Source organism: Dendrobium catenatum, unplaced genomic scaffold (assembly GCF_001605985.2).
Source record: "Dendrobium catenatum unplaced genomic scaffold, ASM160598v2 fragScaff_scaffold_414, whole genome shotgun sequence".
Taxonomy (NCBI): Eukaryota; Viridiplantae; Streptophyta; class Magnoliopsida; order Asparagales; family Orchidaceae; genus Dendrobium; species Dendrobium catenatum.
The window spans coordinates 1,297,913-1,316,404 of record NW_021318876.1 but is presented as its reverse complement, the minus strand read 5'-3'; the positions used below and the strand labels follow the sequence as shown (position 1 = coordinate 1,316,404).

At 36.5% G+C, this 18,492-nt stretch overlaps 1 protein-coding gene across 2 annotated transcripts; it reads right to left on the bottom strand.

The window, feature by feature from the left end:
• Window positions 1-221: 221 nt before the first annotated feature.
• LOC110101811 (ABC transporter I family member 6, chloroplastic) lies at window positions 222-14,764 on the bottom strand. Of its 2 annotated transcripts, XM_020829873.2 has the most exons (6): window positions 14,382-14,764; window positions 14,231-14,281; window positions 11,170-11,391; window positions 10,633-10,755; window positions 1,700-1,876; window positions 222-461 (listed from the first exon to the last, which is right to left on the bottom strand). In XM_020829873.2, the coding sequence occupies exons 1-6, from the start codon at window positions 14,700-14,702 to the stop codon at window positions 375-377; spliced, it is 981 nt and encodes a 326-aa protein (XP_020685532.1). In that variant the 5' UTR covers window positions 14,703-14,764; the 3' UTR covers window positions 222-374. The 2 variants fall into 2 exon arrangements, with proteins under 2 accessions (XP_020685532.1, XP_020685539.1); XM_020829880.2 differs by lacking the exon at window positions 10,633-10,755.
• Between the last annotated feature and the right edge of the window lie 3,728 nt (window positions 14,765-18,492).

Below are 18,492 nucleotides of genomic sequence, written 5' to 3'. Positions count from 1 at the left end.
CCACGGTAGCAATGGAATCTCTCTTTTTTTTAAAGCATTTTAAATTAGTTAATTAAATTTTAATAAGCATTTGAAATATTTTTGAAAAATTAATCAGAGCTTAATCACTGCACTTTGAGACCTTCAAGTATTGCCTTAACACAATTTTGAGGTTTTCAGTGTGTTAGTGGTAATCAGGATTTCTATAATTGGAGCCATGATTTTAAGTGAACATACAGAAATATCTTAAAAGACTTGCTGCTGATTTATTGAAATTGATCAGTTAATAAGCAAAATTCTGCAATACTACAGAAACTATAGAAAGATGTACGGCCTTACCAAGCACACTTGCCGTGTTTTAAAGTGATGGAGCTGAAGTGTCTTGCGCTTGTGAATTAAGCAGAAGAGATTGCTCTGTAACCCTCCTTCTCCAGTTGTTTTGCCAGGGAAAAGTCGCCGGTTCTCACAATCGCACCAGCCTCCTGCACACATTTTAAAGTAACCGAACTAAGTGGATTAACAAATAGAATTGCAATTGGCTTAGACAGCGTACACAAAATAATGTAAATCAGAAAGAAATAATGTAATCAAAGCATTCCATGCTTTGATGATAATTAAAAATAGAAACCAGGAGAAGATCACGTCGATCAAGCCTCTATAACAGCACGACCTGGGTTGAGAAAGCCGGTGATTGTGAAACAAACTGAATTACTCGCAACTTGGAGCTTGTTAATGCTCTTTAGTTTGGTAAGGCCTCAAGTTGTCTAGGATAAGAGCTTGCCAACTGGCCATACTCCTACAAGAATTAGCTTTATTCAAGATGAATTATTCTGTGTAGACACCGGAGGGGAGAACCGTCCGGTGTTCTCTCTGTCTACAGCTGCAGCTGTGCTTTTACTGTAGGCACAGAGAAAACCGGACGGTTCTCTCTGTCCAGTGTCCACACAGAATAATTTCTCCTTAACCTCAATATTAAGCTACTGAACTTGCCAAAGGACTCACAAAATATTCCATTTGCAAAGGCTACTCATCCAACGAACTCAATCACTCGATAGAATAACTCACCAAGGGTGCTCTTCCTCAATTTCGAACTTGCCTGTAGTTTCTGATAAGCAGCCGACTACAATACAGATTTACCCACTACATAGATAGTTACATCTAGTCAAAGTTATGCATTTCCTATATAAGAAAACTATGTAGTCGATTCTGGAATGTCAGTTTTAGCTCTCACGTATAAATAGAGGGTCATAAGTTGGGAAAATGAAATACTTCTATGTGATCTTCTACTTTTTGCTAAAATTCTCATTGGTCTCTCTTCAAAATTCCTCTCAAAATCTCTTTCTCTCACTCTCTCTTAATCATCTTTACAACTTGGGTTGATTCACACTTCTCCATCGAAGGGGTAGTTCCAGATCCCCTTACAGACCACTTAATTAAGGCGGGTCATGAAGACTGGATCTTCTCTTTCTTATCTTCCACACTCTTTGGGATCAATTTGTATTTCTGCGATATATCTTTCCACTGATAATACTGGATCCAACATATGGTGGTATTTGATTTGGCATAGAATTCAATATCATAACCTCAAAAATGGCTACAGAACTCTACTGTAGAATTCAAATATAAGTTACCTCCTAGCAGGCAGAAGATGATAATAATCACTGACATTCCATTCAAAATCATGTGAAAATCATTCTGTTGAGACTCATGCGGCTCTTACCATTATATGAACATAGTTGGGTTTGATATAATCCAACAGGCGCTGGTAATGGGTTATCATCAAAATAGAGTTATGGGGCTTCAACAACCCGTTCACTGCTTTTGCTACGTCTTGAAGTGCATCGACATCTAAACCAGAATCAATTTCATCTAAAATAGCCAACTCTGCCTCCAGAACCTGAAATTACACGTTAGATGTTACAAGTAATGCAAAACTGGAAAAGCAGGACTAGAAACATGAGGTATGGTACATTTAATTAAATATACTAGAAGAAATGCGTTGCATAATACAAATTAGAAGTTTCTAAAGTTGATATATTAATAAACTTAGTCTACTAATATATTTAGCTCTAAGGCAATGTTTGGTTTGCTAAAAATAAATGCAGAGTAAAACAATGCACTGTAAAAGGAATGTTGTGTATTTGAAATGTTTGTTGTTTGGATGAGTGTAAAAAAAAAGCATGAGTTTTTTTTTTTTTTTTTTGCTTGAAATAAAATAAATGCAATATAAAGTATAATGATGGTGGGGACTAGTGGAGGCGGCCAGTTGTGATCTATGGTATCCAGTGACAGGCGGAGATGGACGGTAGCTGTGGCGGCTAGCGGATAGCGACGGCCGGAGGTGATTGATGGTAACCAACAACGGTGGTCGGCAAGCGGCAGTGGCCGATGATCAGCTGGCCACGGTCGGCGGCAACGACCAACAGCCGGATGGCGGCAATGGAGGCTTCCGGCAAGAGGTGATAACGGGTAGGGAGGCCGACAGGTCGTTGGCTTGCAATGAAAAAGAAATTCGGCCAAAACTAGGTAAGTTTAGAATACATCAAAATTGAACTAGAGAGTGAAAAAAAACTCGTTGAAATTTTATACTACACATCTTTTTCAACAAACCAAACGCCTAAATTTTAGTTTTCCCTAGAAAAGGAATACTTTGCATTCATTTTTCAGCAAATCAAAGACCCCTAAATAACAATAGTCTACAATTGACCAAAATGTCAAGGGGTGGCTAAACAAGGCCTTAAAAAATATATGAAGTAATTCTGTAATTGTACGCATGATTCCAAGCAGTTATAATACTCAAACCATAAAAAAAACTGATTTGCAAGCCCTAAATCATGCATGTATGTATGTGTGTATTTATTCAGGAATTTAGTTAAGCTATACGCACACAAGCAAATTGATCGATAAATTCCAGTAAGTGTTTGTGCGTATGATTCTATGTAGTGATACTCAAATCAGTAAAATAAATAGAATAAACTAATTTACAAGTCCTAAATCATATATGCATGTGCGTGTTTATTAGTCTAGGAATTTTATAGATTAATTTGCCCTTCTATATATGTAGGTTGTTCAATCAATTCTTATAATCTTCTTATACCGGTACCTTCCGAGCAGTTCACCGATATTAACATAATTATCCATTTATAAAAACTTAAAGCAAATTCATTTGTCATAAAAATAAGGAAAAACTATAACTACTAGACCCAATAAAATATTTCAACATGGAATTGAATTCATTTAAATAGTTTTACCATTTTTTTTTTCTTCGCTCACTTAGTCTAATAAAATGACATGCATGCCATCCATCCATTTAATGTTTCTTACAGAAAGGTTACGCTAACAACAATTCATGATAAGTAGTGACGCGCATATTTCTTTTGATAGTTCTAACTTAAAACCCAGAAAAAGTTCCAATACAATGAAAAGAAAAAGGTTAAGGAACCTATTAAAAACGATTGCTGTGAGAAAATAACAGGAATGAATCAGCCAAAGAAAACCAAACAATAAGCTAATTTTATAAATGAGTAAAGAGTAGGATCCTCATTCCCCTGAGCAGCATGGATGCAAGCAGGGAAGCAAAATAAAAGAAGGGGAAGAACATGCTCTTGTAAATTGTTGGGGTGGAGATTATGATTATGATTGGAAACACTTGTAGATCTCACGTATTTCCAATCAATCTTTGGAAAACAGCGAGAATTGTCCACCAAAATCCACACAAAAACAGAAAAACAGTAGATAATTTGTATTATTTGATAAAATAGAAAAGGAAAATAGCAAGATACAGTTGATCCTCAAATCGAGAGGAGGGTCGATCTCTCCCAAATCTCTAGACACCGATAGAGCCCAAAGGAAAAACTAAATCAAAGAGATCTCAAATTTCAGCCAAATTCAAGATACTCTAACCCTAGGAAAACAAATTATTTAATGGATGCAAATCAAAAGGAAATCCCAAAACAGTCCCTACATTCAAATTTCCCACCCAAAACCCTCAAAATTCCCTCCTAAAATGTTCGGTTGGCTCTTGCGGTCCAAACGACAACCAAAGAGGTGGAAGATTTCTGCCTCTTTTGCACTGGGCCGATCCAGTGTGGACCGGCTGGACCGGTCTAATAATACTCCCCTCCCAAAGTTCCACCTTATTCGCAAGGTGGAAAAATGACACCCTCCTCCATTCCTTCTTCATCACAAACGGTAAGAACCTGAAGAGTTCGGTACTTACACCAATGCCCCGGAGTATACTTCTCGTCGCATCTGAAACAGAGCCCATTCGCCCTTTTCTCCTGTAATTCTGTTTCCATGAGCTTCTTGACGTCGTCCTCAGATCTTCCTCCTGAAGTATTTTCCTTTGAAGTTCCCCGAAGAGTATCCAATATTGGCTCCTTGGATGCCAATAAGGTGGTGGTCATCTTGTACGAGCCTACAAACATATTGTCTACATTTTCTCTCTCCAAGTGCCTCTGATCCTCCACCAATTGAGCTAGTTCCATAACATCTCCCAAGTCACGAGGTGATGTAGGACTAAATGCTTTTAAATTGATGAAATAAGAATATTGCATGATTCGTTGATTAGAGAAATAAAGATGAAATTTTTATCAAATTAAAACAATAAGATAAAACAAGAGAAGGGTGCCTACGCTTAGGCTAAGCCACTTGCTAAACACTTGGAAAATCAAATAACTTAGAAATTCAACAACATGCTTAAGTAAATAGACTTCAACAACATCCCTAATCTAACAATAAGATTAGAAGCAAATAAAGTGCACTCAATCCCTACAATTACTAAGCTCGGCAGAGTTTGGTGGGCAAGATCTTTGTGAATCTATCAAATCACAAGAACAAGTTAGACAATGAAAATACGAGAAAAGGGAGATTGGCAAACCCTTATCGCGGTTGAGATTCAATCCTCCACTGAACGGCGCCAAGTTGTTCTTCAATGGCCTCGACGAGGGTGTCTAGAATGCGCTTCACGTATTCTTCGACGGTATTGTTGATGCGAGAGTTGACGTCGAAAAAGGTCGAGCGAAGGATGCAAACAAATCATTGTTCATCGTAGGTGAGACCGTAATCAAGATCTGGATCGACCATACATAGCCTTTGGAGGATGAGATGTTGAAGACAATCGTTGATGCTTCCCTTGAAGACTCTCCTTGAGATGGAGGTGATAGACTAGAGAAATCAAGAGGGAAAGTAGGGCTGCAAACGAACCGAGCCGAGCCGAGTATGTGAGTGTTCATGTTTGAGTTTGTTTATTATTACCTTGTTCAAGTTCGGTTCATGTTTGATTCGAACTTTATTGTTTGTGTTCATGTTTTGTTCGTTTAATTTATTGGTGTTCATGTTTGGTTCATGCTCGGTTCGTTTAGTACTTATCGAGCTTTAAATAAACAAACATTAACGAGCTATGTTCGTGAACATATTTAACAAACAATCTATTGAACAAACAAACCTTAAATTTGTTCATGAACATATTAAACAAATAATCTAGCAAACATGGATAAATGTAAAATGTCTCTTGTTCATGAACAAATTCATTATGTTATAATAAATTTAAAGTATTTATATTATGTATATTTATCAATTTTATAATTAAATATTAATCGAATTTTTAATGCGTTATTCACGAGCTTTGAATCGAACATGAATCGAGGTTCTAATTGAGCTTAATGTCGAGCTTGTTCACGAGCTTCAAATGATGTTGTTCGTGAACATAAATGAACCGAACACCTTAGTGTTCAAGCTTGTTTATTTAAGGATCAAATATTTAAAATGTTGTCCAAGTTTGTTTGTTTAGTTAGTTAAACGATTACAAACGAGTTTTAATCAAACCGAGCAACGAGTAACTCGTCAAACTTTTGGTTCTCTTGCAGCCAATGATGAGAGCAAAGGTAAGGGTTTTGGTCTAGATTTTGGGAGAGGAGATGGAGGGAATTCAAATTCAACACTTCCTAATAAGCCTCTTGATTGAGACTAATTAAAGGAAGAGAGGAAAGGAGATAGGAGTGGCGGGTAAGAGAGGGAAAACTTGGGATTTATTTCCAAAATCAAGGATGAGATTTTGTAAAGTAGTCATGAGGTGGGGCTTTAGGAATTTTCGGCCAAGAGGGGGCTTGGGGGCTTTGAATTATTTCCAAGAGTGGGATTTGGTTTTAGGAAATAAATCCAAGGAGGGATTTAATAGGGACCGACGTCATTAATGGCTAAGGGGAGGGAATTAGGGAGGATTTAAGCACCTTCCAAATAAGAGAACTCCTCATAAGGCAAAAGGATTCAATCAAATGTAATTTAAATTTGATTAGGATGTGATTGGGGATTAATTTAGGAAATTTTCCATAAATAGATTTTATAATTTAGGAAAGATTTAAATTTCAAATAGGGTGAATTTGAATTCAAAATCTATCCAAATTATGTCAATCTAGAATATGAAATAATTTCAAGAGAGGGCAAGGAGGCTAGGGCTGAAGGCTTGCTTGGGTTCGGGTAAGGGGGCCGGCGGCTAGGTGGAGGTGGAGTTATTTTGGAGAGGTGGTGGTAGGGTGCGGGAGGAAGGAAGTTGGGCCAGCGGGGGGTGGTGGGAGGAGGAAGGGAAGAGATAGGGGATAAAACCACGAACCCGACTCGTCTAGGTTGGTGGGTGATGCGCAATCTTCCCTCTCCTAGGGATCTCACTCCGATTTCTCAAGCTCGCAAGAGAACTCAAAAGACTTGTGGAAAATTTTCTTTCAATCATTCATTAACATCAAAAGAGAATAATGGGACTATATATAGTCTCGTACAAAGACTCAAGAAAATAAAAGATGACAACGCCCACTGGACTTACATACGACCTCCCTTAAGGGGCAAAAATGAAAAACTAATAAAGCAAATACAATATAACATCATAAATAAGAAAATACATAATACATCTCAAAAATACAATGACTCAATCGTGGCCGTAGATCGAAGGTCACGTATTCGATAAACTTTCCACGATCTGATGTCCCCATCACGAGGCCTCATTACTCTAATCGCTGCCCGGATCTTTGGTGTCAGTCCCTTCATGAAATTTTCCTCTAGCACTATCTCAGGAAGGCTGTCCAATCGGCTAGCCAGGTACTCGAATCTATCCTGGTACTCCGTCACTGAACTCTCCTGTGTCAAGGCGAAGAACTGCTCGTAGAAGTCTCCTCCCCTACCAGTTCGAAAACGTTCTACCAAACAATCCTTGAACTCTCTCCAACTTCGTATGGGTCATCCCATGTCCCTCCACTGATACCAAGACAAAGCCTTCCCTTCTAAACATAGGCCCGCCGCCGTCAATCTCTCCTCTGTCAGCCCATTGACGGTGAAATATCTTTCTACCGTGCAGATCCTCTCATGTGCATCCTCCCCCTCAAAGATTGGCATCTTCAATTTTCTCACTCTCGGGTCACACCCATTTCCCCTAAATCCTCCATTACCTCCCATTCCTCGAAGCAGAGGTGCTCCCCGATTGTCATGATCTTCCCTCCGCCGATCATACCCAAACCATTCATCAAAATCCCCTCTTCTTCTTTCAAAATCAGCACATCGACGATCAAAATCATCACCCCTTCTTGCGTAGCCAATGATCATTCCCTCCCTAGAAAGTGGTTCTAGAGGAGGCATTCCGTCTTCTCCCTCCAGAATCTCCACTTCTAGATTTTCCCTTCCCCTAAACGTGTTAGGGTTCACATATCTTCCATGTCCGCCGGTAGTTTCCTTTGCTTCCAATGTCACCGGTTTGATTTTGGCTTCAAGCAATTTCTTCAACATGTCTTCCACCACGGCAAACGTTTCCTCCATCCTTTCATTGACGGATACAATCTGATTTTGAAAATCAGCAATCTTCACCTCAAAATCTGCTTTGAGTTGCCCAAGTTCTCCCTCCAAAACTTTCACTTTCCTTCCAGCCATTCGTTCCCCTTCGATCGACGTGCTATGATACCAATTTGATAGAAAACACTTGTAGATCTCATGTATTTCCTATCAATCTTCGGAAAACAGCAAGAATTCTCCATCAAAATTCACACAAAAACAAGAAAATAGTAGATAATTTGTATTATTTGATGAAATTGTTACGCCGGCCCAGGAGGGGCCGGCTGGACCGGTCCAACCTGGACCAGTCCATGTCTACTTGCGACGGAACCGCGAGCAGCAGGCGGAACCGAGCGGGCGAAACGAAGCCGACGGGGGCCAGGGAAGATTTTTGGGAGGGAAATTTTGAATGCGAAGGGCTGTTTAGACAATTTGTAAAACTCCTTTATGGTTAATTAGGAGTTTTGGGTGTGAATGAGGGATTATCTTGCATTTTGAACATTATTGAGATCTAGGTTTTCTTGTTCTTGGGCTCTAGACTACGGCTAGAGATTTGGAGAGTTTTTCCTTCCTCTCGAATCGAAGGAAAGTTGCATCTTACTTGTCTCTTGCATCTACTAGTGGAATACAATCATTTGCTATTGATTTCCTACGTTTTCTCTCAATTTTTCCCCACTTTTCCGCTGTTTTTCACTGTTTTCCTGTGCGGGACAGCATTTGGCGAGGAGATTTTCACTAGAGACGCATAAGAAATACTTGATCCCAAGTATTTCCTATCAGAAATAGAAACGGAAAATAACAAGATACAGTTGATCCTCAATTCGAGAGGAGGATCGATCTCTCCCAAATCTCTAGACGCCACCAGAGCCCAAAGTAAAATCTAAATCTAAGATATCTCAAATTTCAGCCAAATTCAAGATGCTCTAACCCTAGGAAAACAAACTATTTAATGCATACAAATCAAAAGGAAATCCCTAAACAGTCCCTACATTCAAATTTCCCTCCCAAAACCCTCAAAAATCCTTCCTAAATGTTCGGTTGGCTCCTGCGGTTCGAACGACAACCGAAAAGGCGGAAGATTTCCGCCTCTGTTGCGCTGGGCCGATCCCGTGCGGACCGGCTAGACCGGTCTAACAGATTATTGATTCACAACTAATATTAGGGTTGAGGTTCTAATCAACAGTCTTGATGCAAGAGGATTTCAAAGAACAGACGCTTATACAAAAGATGAATCCAAATGCCATTCTTTAAAAAAAAATTCACATTTGATGTTGGTAATAGCTTGGTCCAATTTCTGGGCGACAATATTGGAAGATATTTACATTGAAGCTACTTTCTTTTAGGGGTAAGTTAAGCGCCAAAGTACAAATCTCATACATGTATGTTTATGCCAATCCTCAAATTCAAGACATTTTGAATGGGAGAAAACCATCATCCAATCGGCCTAGAGGCAGGCAGCAGCCACAGGCATAAAATTTCTATAGTTTTAGACAATGGAACAGTCAGACTGCTCTTTTAGATCCCCGATTCCCATGATGCTAGTTTTCAAGCTTGGGAAACACCAGTGTAGTACAAATAACCACTAGAAAATTGAATTCCATTCTCTAAAAACGTTGTACACTAATAGTTTCATCTGATAAACTACTAAGCCTAATATGTGCAATTTGTGGGCTATGATGCACCGACATGGATACGTCGACACGGACACGACACGACACCGACACGGGACACGGCATTTTTTAAAAATATAGGACACTGGTGCGGCATGGACACGGCATAATAATTTTTTAATATTGTGGGCTCTGAAAATTCGGCCCCGGCCTCCACTCGCTTTTCTTATTCGGCGAGGGAGTTTTAACGAACTAAGTTCCGAGGTAAATTTTGGAAGGCAGATGGGTTTGTAGATAAGACACTACCCAGAGATTTCGCCCTCATTTTGTGAGGACTTTATGATCTGAGTTCTAGTTTCCTATAGGCGCAAGCCCCTATAGTTAATTACCCCTCCCGATAACGAGAGAGAACTTTCGATTAAGGCTAGTCATCAATCACATAATTCAAGCGTCGATGTCATTTATCAATCACCAAGAGAGGAGATGAAAATACCTTCACTGCCAAAAAGAAATTGAAATGAGAATATTCGATGATTGGGTATTAAGTGCGGACGTTGATTTGATGTTGTGGATAGAAAATAAAAAATTTAGTTTAAATCCCGCAAAATACAAGAAATTATATTTTAAAAAATCCATAAAATATTTAAGATACGCGTGTCCGACACGCGTGTCCAATTTGCATTTAGTATTTTTAATCGGACATGTTTTCGGTGTGTCCGACACGTGTCGGATGAGTGTTAGACGAGTGTCGTGTCGGACACAGTGTCGGACCTTGCATGCCTCTTTGAGGAGAAGTGTTGGTGCATCGTAGTTTGTGGGAAACTCAAGGAGTTCATATGGTGATTTACTGTTTCTATCCTTGCAAAAGTTTTGTATTTCTTAAAAGTCAATTTTCTTCTGCCAAAATGAGCCAGATTTTATTCAATTTCAGCTTTAACAAATGATTAAGGATATTCTACTTCACAAATTTTCATCCATTTTGAGACAACACAAACTGTTTTTAGGTTTGATTGATCCAAATTTCCAAAGTTTCGTACAGTAGCAGGGTATAGTTACAACTGAACAAAATGTATTATATAAATATTGATGCTCTAACTTAAAACAAAGATTGTTGAAAACAAAGGTGCTTTAACAGACCACTAGCACGTATTCTGCAATACACATTATGCACCTTAAGATCACAGGAACTGAATTTGTGATCCAAGGAAACCATCTACAAAAAGATTCATACCGCAAGCTGCAAGATTTCATTCCGTTTCTTTTCACCACCACTAAACCCTTCGTTGACATTCCGGTCTAGAAACCTTGGATTCATGTTCACAGCAGCAAGTTTGGGGGATAAAAAACCAAAAAACTGCGAGGAATGAAGATAGAAATATCAACGAGTCAATCCATAACAAGAAACTGGAAACGTTTATTCTTCAAGTTATAATAAGTATGGAACTCAAAACTCAAAAGTTCGCATGATTGCTATTTAAAATTAAGCACAAACACATTGTATTAATGGTAAATAGAAAGCATAAAAAATGGACTAATAAATATGTGCAATGTCAATGAAGGGCAATCAACAACAACAATGACAATGATAGAGGTATTGTTTTATGCTGAAACTTGTTGAAGCTTAAAATCTGTGATACTAACAGAAATAAAGATGCCAAAAATTTTATTTTTTTGAGAAGCAAGCTAATAAGGAAATGGGATTTTCAAATTGGATCACAAAGGAAAGATGGTAAGCAATATCAATCATAATTTACAAAGGTAAGGGTACCTCAATAGGAGAAAGTGTTGGTTCCCCACGCTTCTCTCTACGAGCATTGCAGGCCATAAGCAAGAAATCCATGTTACTCACACCTGGTATCTCCACTGGAGTCTGAAAACTCATGAAAAGCCCTGCATGAGATCTAGTTTCAGGCTCCATATTCAGTAAGTCCTCACCTTTGAATGAAACAGTGCCTCCAGTTACTTCATAATCTGGATGCCCAACAAGAACCTACTAAAGAAAGGCCAAATAAAATAAATTATTTAACATTCTCCCAAGCAGATTGACTTCCACATTGAACATCCTATATCTTCAAGAAAATTGAGAAAGATAAAATAAGGATGAAATTGAATTTGGCATATTACCACCATGAAGAACCAAAAAGTGTTCAAAAAGATAAACTAATGGAATATTTTTCATGATCCTAAAATAAAATCAAAAAATAAATGGCATCCCTGCTGATAAGCATGCTATGGATACTCTCAAGTATGAGAAGTATTATGTTATACATGGAAGTTAGAAAGTCACTGCCTGAAAGAAATTCAAAAGAGCTGCTTCATATAAATTTTGGTATATCCTTACATCACTATTCCTTCGTGCATCGAATAACAACCTTTTAAAGCACACCAGCTCTCAAAACTTGCATGTAAATGAGCTTCTATTTTTTCTTAATTGACCAATCATTCATGAAGACAATACAGCGAGCAGCATGAAACCGAAAAGGAATGTTATTTTTAATGCTTTACAATACAGCTGTTGGCCTTTCTAGGCTAGAACACAACATTGGGTAATTAATGAGAATACAATCGAATTCCAAAAACTAAGGGATTAACCATATCATCCTCAGGTTTAATATACCAAGTTAATAAAAACTCAGACATTTTATCATTTCTAACTCATCTCATCAATTACATTAGTAATTCCTAACCTATCTCACATATTCTCTAGTTTTCTTTCATTGCGTGGCACACAACATTCACGTACTTAGAACAATCATATGTGACAGGATTATGAGCAATGTTAATCATTATCACAATACAACTTCATCAATTTTTTTATTAGAATTCAAAGATCTTTTGAATTATTGCCAACTATATTAACTAAAACACAACTAAGTGTCATAACCCAAAATTATGCTTCTGCACTTGAACTTGCCAGAGCTGGTTACTTCTTGCTCCTCCATGTAACCAAGTTTTCCCCAAAAAAGATAACATCCCAAGGTTGACTTAGTGTATTCACTTCTAGAGCTATATTTGAACCCTTCTTAAAGACTAATCCTTGTCCTGGGCTCAACTTAATGTATTGAAGAATTTTTTACACTTCTTGTAGGTGGACTTCCCTTGGGTTATGCATAAATTGCTCATAGAACCAATGAAATGGATAATTAGTATGAGATAGATAAATCAACCTTCCAATGAGTCTTTATGCATTCCTTGGTCCACTGATTCATCATAACCTACCTCTTCAAGCTTATAATTTGACACAATGGGTATCTTTATTAGTCTATAACTTGTTTTTTTATCTTCCTCAAGAAGTCAATCACATAGTTTTGTTATGAAAGGAAGCTTCCCTCCTTCAAGTGAGCAACTTCAACTCATAAGAAATATTTTAGTTTGCCAAGGTCTTTAATTTAGAATTCCTTAGCTAACTTAGCATGGAGTACCTCTCTTTCTTTATGATCATTATCATTGACAATGATATCATCAATGTATATAATAAGTGTGTAACTCCCATGAGGCATAGTATTTTATGAACAAAGTAAGATCATACTGATTTTGTTTGCATCCAATTACTTACATCATGCGCGTAAACTTACCAAACCAATCTCTAGGCAACTGCGTTAGTACATAAAACGCCCTCCTTAATTTGCATATCATAATTTCCCTAGTGGCACTGCAACGACGAGGAGTTCCATGATCTCCATACAGGAGCATGTTCTTAACATCAAATTGTTGCAAAGGACATTCAAGCTTAGCAGTCAAAATTATCATAACTCTCGTGGTATTTATTTTTACTATAGAGCCACAAGTTTCTTGGTAATCAATACCAAAGGTTTGGGCATAAATATTCACATTTAGTCCCTCCCTCTGCCTTCAAAAGTCCCATTTGTATTAAACTTTATATAAAACACCAATTTGCATTATATTTTTTACAGAACACCCATCTGCATCCCACTGACCTCTTTTCCGCAAACTCGACTACCTCCCAAATTTATACTACTCAAGTGCATCCATTTCAACTTTCATAGTCCATTTCCACTCTTTGCTAAATGCCTCAATAATTCCAGCAAGCACAATCTGTGGTATTTATTTTTACTATAGGGCCACAAGTTTCTTGGTAATCAATACCAAAGGTTTGGGCATAAATATTCACATTTAGTCCCTCCCTCCGCCTTCAGAAGTCCCATTTGTATTAAACTTTATATAAAACACCAATTTGCATTATATATTTTTCAGAACACCCATCTGCATCCCACTGACCTCTTTTCCGCAAACTCGACTACCTCCCAAATTTATACTACTCAAGTGCATCCATTTCAACTTTCATAGTCCATTTCCACTCTTTGCTAAATGCCTCGATAATTTCCAGCAAGCACAATCTTTGCACTTTATTCCAGAATGTTGAACTAGCTTGAGTTTAATTTGGTTTTATCTCATTTTCATTTCTTTCCTAACCGTTCACTTTCCTGCTCTTCAAAGTTGTTTGCTAATGCATGTGCCAAACCAGTTTTCAGATGGATTTCAACATACCTGACTCTTTATAATAAAATTGGTCAAGAAAAGATAATAAATTAATAACTGTTTCCCATCTGATTCAATATCAATCAGCTACATGAGGCAGCCATAATAAGACTGTTCCCTCCAGCAGCCTAGTTCAATTGAACATATTCTAGTTCAAAGAGCATATCATCCGTTTCTACTTAAATTGCCTAAATCGATTTGGTTCGACCGCAGAATATGAACAATCGCATCGCTAATATAAATTACATTCCCTTCTTCAACGATTGGAGCACTACCAGAGACACCGAAAAAATAAAAAATGCATAAGAAAGCATCTAAAATTAACTCGCCTTCGAAAAAGTGCTCTTTCCTGATCCGTTCTTCCCCATAATGGCATGAACCTAGCCATACAAAAGGCAAGAATAAATAATAACAGGAAAACAAAGAGAATTTGAACTGAGATAGCCAATAGAAATCTCCTTATCTACAGAAAATATCTACCTCGCCCTCATTGATTGTAAGATTGACGCCGCGGAGGATCTCTTGTCTGGATTCTGCGACAATCGCCGTGAGGTCTTTCACCTCGAGGAGAACCCTAGGCCGATCAGTATCAAGGTTTTTTTCTCCAGAGGTTTGAGAATCCACTGTGAGAGTTGCAGCAATCTGGTAACTTCGCCGCCGGTCAGCGCTGCGGGATCGAAATCTCGAAGGTAATTTGAAGGAGATTGAATTGGGGTGGACTCTTGTGGAAGATGAACTCGAGGAAATGGAAGGGGGGTTTGCCAAAGAAGTGAGAGAAGAGAAGCAGAGACGAAAGGTCATGTTGAGGGTTTAGAGAGAGAGCGTATCAGAGCTCCTTATCGAGGAGGAAGGCCGGAGTAACATTAAATATATATATATTCTTATAAAGCAACTAAATGATCATTGAGAATTTATTAAAAGAGAAAAAAATGAGGATAAAAATTGTATTATAATCTAAGAAATTTATTTGAAGTTCTTATGAATTGAGATAAATGGGTGTTAATTTTGTAAATAGGTAAAAAAAAATATGTAAATAAATTTTTTTCTGTGTTATTTATGTATTTAAAAAAAAATGGATATAAATTTTATTTTCATTCAAATATTTAATATAGGAAAAATTATTCATCTCATTCTTAACTTATACTTAAAAAAAAAAGCTTAAATTAACTATTCATGTCTATCCTTTTCAAGATCAAGTGTATCAAAGTAATAATACATTTAATAAGATTCTAAAAAACAAAATAATATCAAAATTAGTTATTATTATCCTATTATTTAGAATGTATTGATGATTAATGTTTAATTAGCTTATTTAAAAAATTAATTTCATATTTAATCTAATGAAACATTTATTAGATATAATTAACCTAGGTCAATACTATTATTACAAATTTATTATTAACTATAGTTAATAATTTACTTATATGTTTCTGATAAATCTATTCAAATACCACTTAATTGGTCTGAAAATTGCTCTAATCAGAAGCCCAATCTTATCCAAGAGTTATATCTTAATGAAAATGGGTTTTAAAGATCGGTCAAACGAGTCGGATCAGCCCAAAAAAGTTAAAATTAGCTCATAAATCAATTCATTTTCCAGGATAAAATTGTCAGCATTGGCAGCTTCCACCCAAGCTAAACAAACATCTATACATATCAAAAGCTGTAACTAAGATTTTGTTTGGGATAGCTTTCTTATTACTTTCTAAAAACTTTTGTACTAAAAAATTTGTTTAAAAAGCACTAAAAAAATTGTTCCAAACGAAACATAAATTAAAAAAGGAAATTTGAAGTAATTACAAGAAGATGTAGAATTTAAGATATTCATTTATATATTTTTTTTTGCCTTCAGAGTGTGATATATCTATGAAGTGGTAGGGGACAACTTTAGTATTTTGATAGGTAAAGGTGGTATGCTTTATATGTGTAAGGTATTAATTGTCTAGCTAGTTTTGATCTAATGGTTGAGATGAGATAAGTTGAGGTGGGCACTCTAGCTGCATGTGAGATAGCTTCTGTCGAAGTTTTCGAAGTATGTGTGTAGGAAGCTATTTGATAAAGATGTATGTTGTTTGGTCTTGAGAGAGTTGATGTGTACTAGTCTGCTTTTTTTTCGATTGCATGTGTTCTCGAATGAAATGATAGTCAGTTTCTATATATTTTTGTGCATGTGTGGAACATGACATTATTGACTGATGCGATTAATGAGATGTTGTCACAGTGAAAATTGGTGGATTGTTTAGTGGAGATGTGGAAGTCCTGGAGGAGATGTCATGATTGTTTTTATAAATAATTGCAACTATGTAAGGAAATTCTTAGCCACCCCAAATTTTTGTATATATGACTCTAGACAAATCATATGATCTTTATGAATCTTAAGGCAATTTTGAATTGGAAGCTTTTAAAATTAAAATAATGATCACATGAACTCTAATTTTGACATGCTGATAGTCAAATCGAGTAACTCAATCGGGCAAATCCAACTAGCCCAAGATCACTCAATTCTGACATCATTAAGGCATCTCAATGCTGAAAAAAATACTTTTATGATCGAATTGATATGAATCGTACGATTGAATGTTTTGGATTATGGTTTAAATTATCAAAATGTTCATTCCAAAAAGCTTATAAATAGTACATCATTCTCCATATAATAGGGAGGGAGAAAGGAGAAAAAAGAGCTATATTGTATCTTTCAATTATCATCGATGACCACCACCAACAGCTATTGACACCGACCACCATCATTCTCATTGATCACCGTTATTAATTATCATTATCTCCATAATTCTGACAAGATTTAACCCTGATGTTAGATATAATCCGCATGTGGATACCTGCTTTATATAATCTTTTTTGGGAAAATCAAACACTGCTGTTGGATGTTAATTGTCCACAAATGGACAATTGATTTTTGCTAACATACATAAGAAAAATCATACATTCTATTCTCAAATAGCCTTCTTCTTATTCAACTATGAGGAATGAATTGTTCTTGTATCATCTAATATATAATAGATTTTTCAATGGGGATAAACCCCTGATTTTTTTTTTTCGAATTTTCGGACATAAAAAAATTTCTAGTCTTACTATTTTTATCTAGGCGTACTGAATTTTGTACAATATTGAAACATAAAACACACATTTTATCGACTCAATTATTCTAGTATGTAACTAACTAACTAACTAACTAACTATATATATATATATTAAACTCAAATCTAATTACCCTTATCTACCTTTGATTCGACCACTGCCAGCATCTACTATAGTTAGTAGTGAGTGTAGCAACTTGAGAATTATTTTCTACACTTGAGCGTTACTCTTGCTTGCTAGGAATATTTCTAATCCACCAAAAGCAATCAGCATTGACTATAAATCACTTCCAAATTGACCAAGGAAAAGAGTGGAGGCCCATTTCGATAGGCCCAAATAGCTTTCCTTTTTGAATTATTGGTCATGATCATTTATGACCCACCAAAGGTCCTAAGGTCCAAAGGCATATATGATTGATCAAATTTAATAAATTAAAATAAAGAGAAAGGCACCCAAAAAAGAAAAATAAAAAGCTGTTATTTTTACCAGCTTGGCATTTGAAATTTTAAGTCATTATTACATAATGGAAAATACAATTATAGATTATTTTTATGTGTGTTTGAATATAAAAAAAAAATAGATTTATAAAATAAATATCTAGGACATAATAAGTAACATTGTGGTGATCAATGATGAGACAGGAAGCTTGGCTTGAAACTAGGTCGATGGAGAGAGAGATGTTATTGAAAAGGATCGTGAAGGTCATGATGGCTAGGTTGAGGGAGTGGCTTGCATATGAATTGGTCAATAGTTATGGAGGTGGAAGTCACTATTCAGGAATGCATATATAGATCTCGAGCAGGGGCGGAACCCCTTTGTTGCTAGCGATCAAGATAATTTTTGCATGATGTATCAGTGGTGATCAATGATGAGACAGGAAGCTTGGCTTGAACCTAGGTCGATGGAGAGAGAGATGTTATTGAAAAGGATCGTGAAGGTCATGATGGCTAAAATTGGTCAATAGTTATGGAGGTGGAAGTCACTATTCAGGAATGCATATATAGATCTCGAGCAGGGGCGGAACCCCTTTGTTGCTAGGGGGCCAATTTCCCTCCATGAATTTTTTTTTTTTCATTATACTATTATTTAGATAAATTTTAGTCTTTATTACAAGGGTTTTTAGGCAATTTCTCCCCATAAAAATGTTTAAATACTATGATCTTTAGGCAATTGCCTCTAATATAATTAAATACATTGTGTAGATGTGTTATTATTAGAGAATGATGAAACAAATACAAAGAGAAATAGTAAATCTAAATTTGTTCCTAGGGCGCTGCCCCCAAAAACCCTTGTAGGGGGCGCTATCCTCTTGGACCCCGACATATATGTGAACAATTACTTTAAATAGACTAATAACAGAATTCTAATGCACCAATAAACTATATTGAATTTATTTTTTTGTTTAATCAAACATCTAAATTTTACTCTAACACTCATAATAATTCAAATTAAACTATTCTTAAGTTTAATTTAAATACAATAATAAATAAAGGAT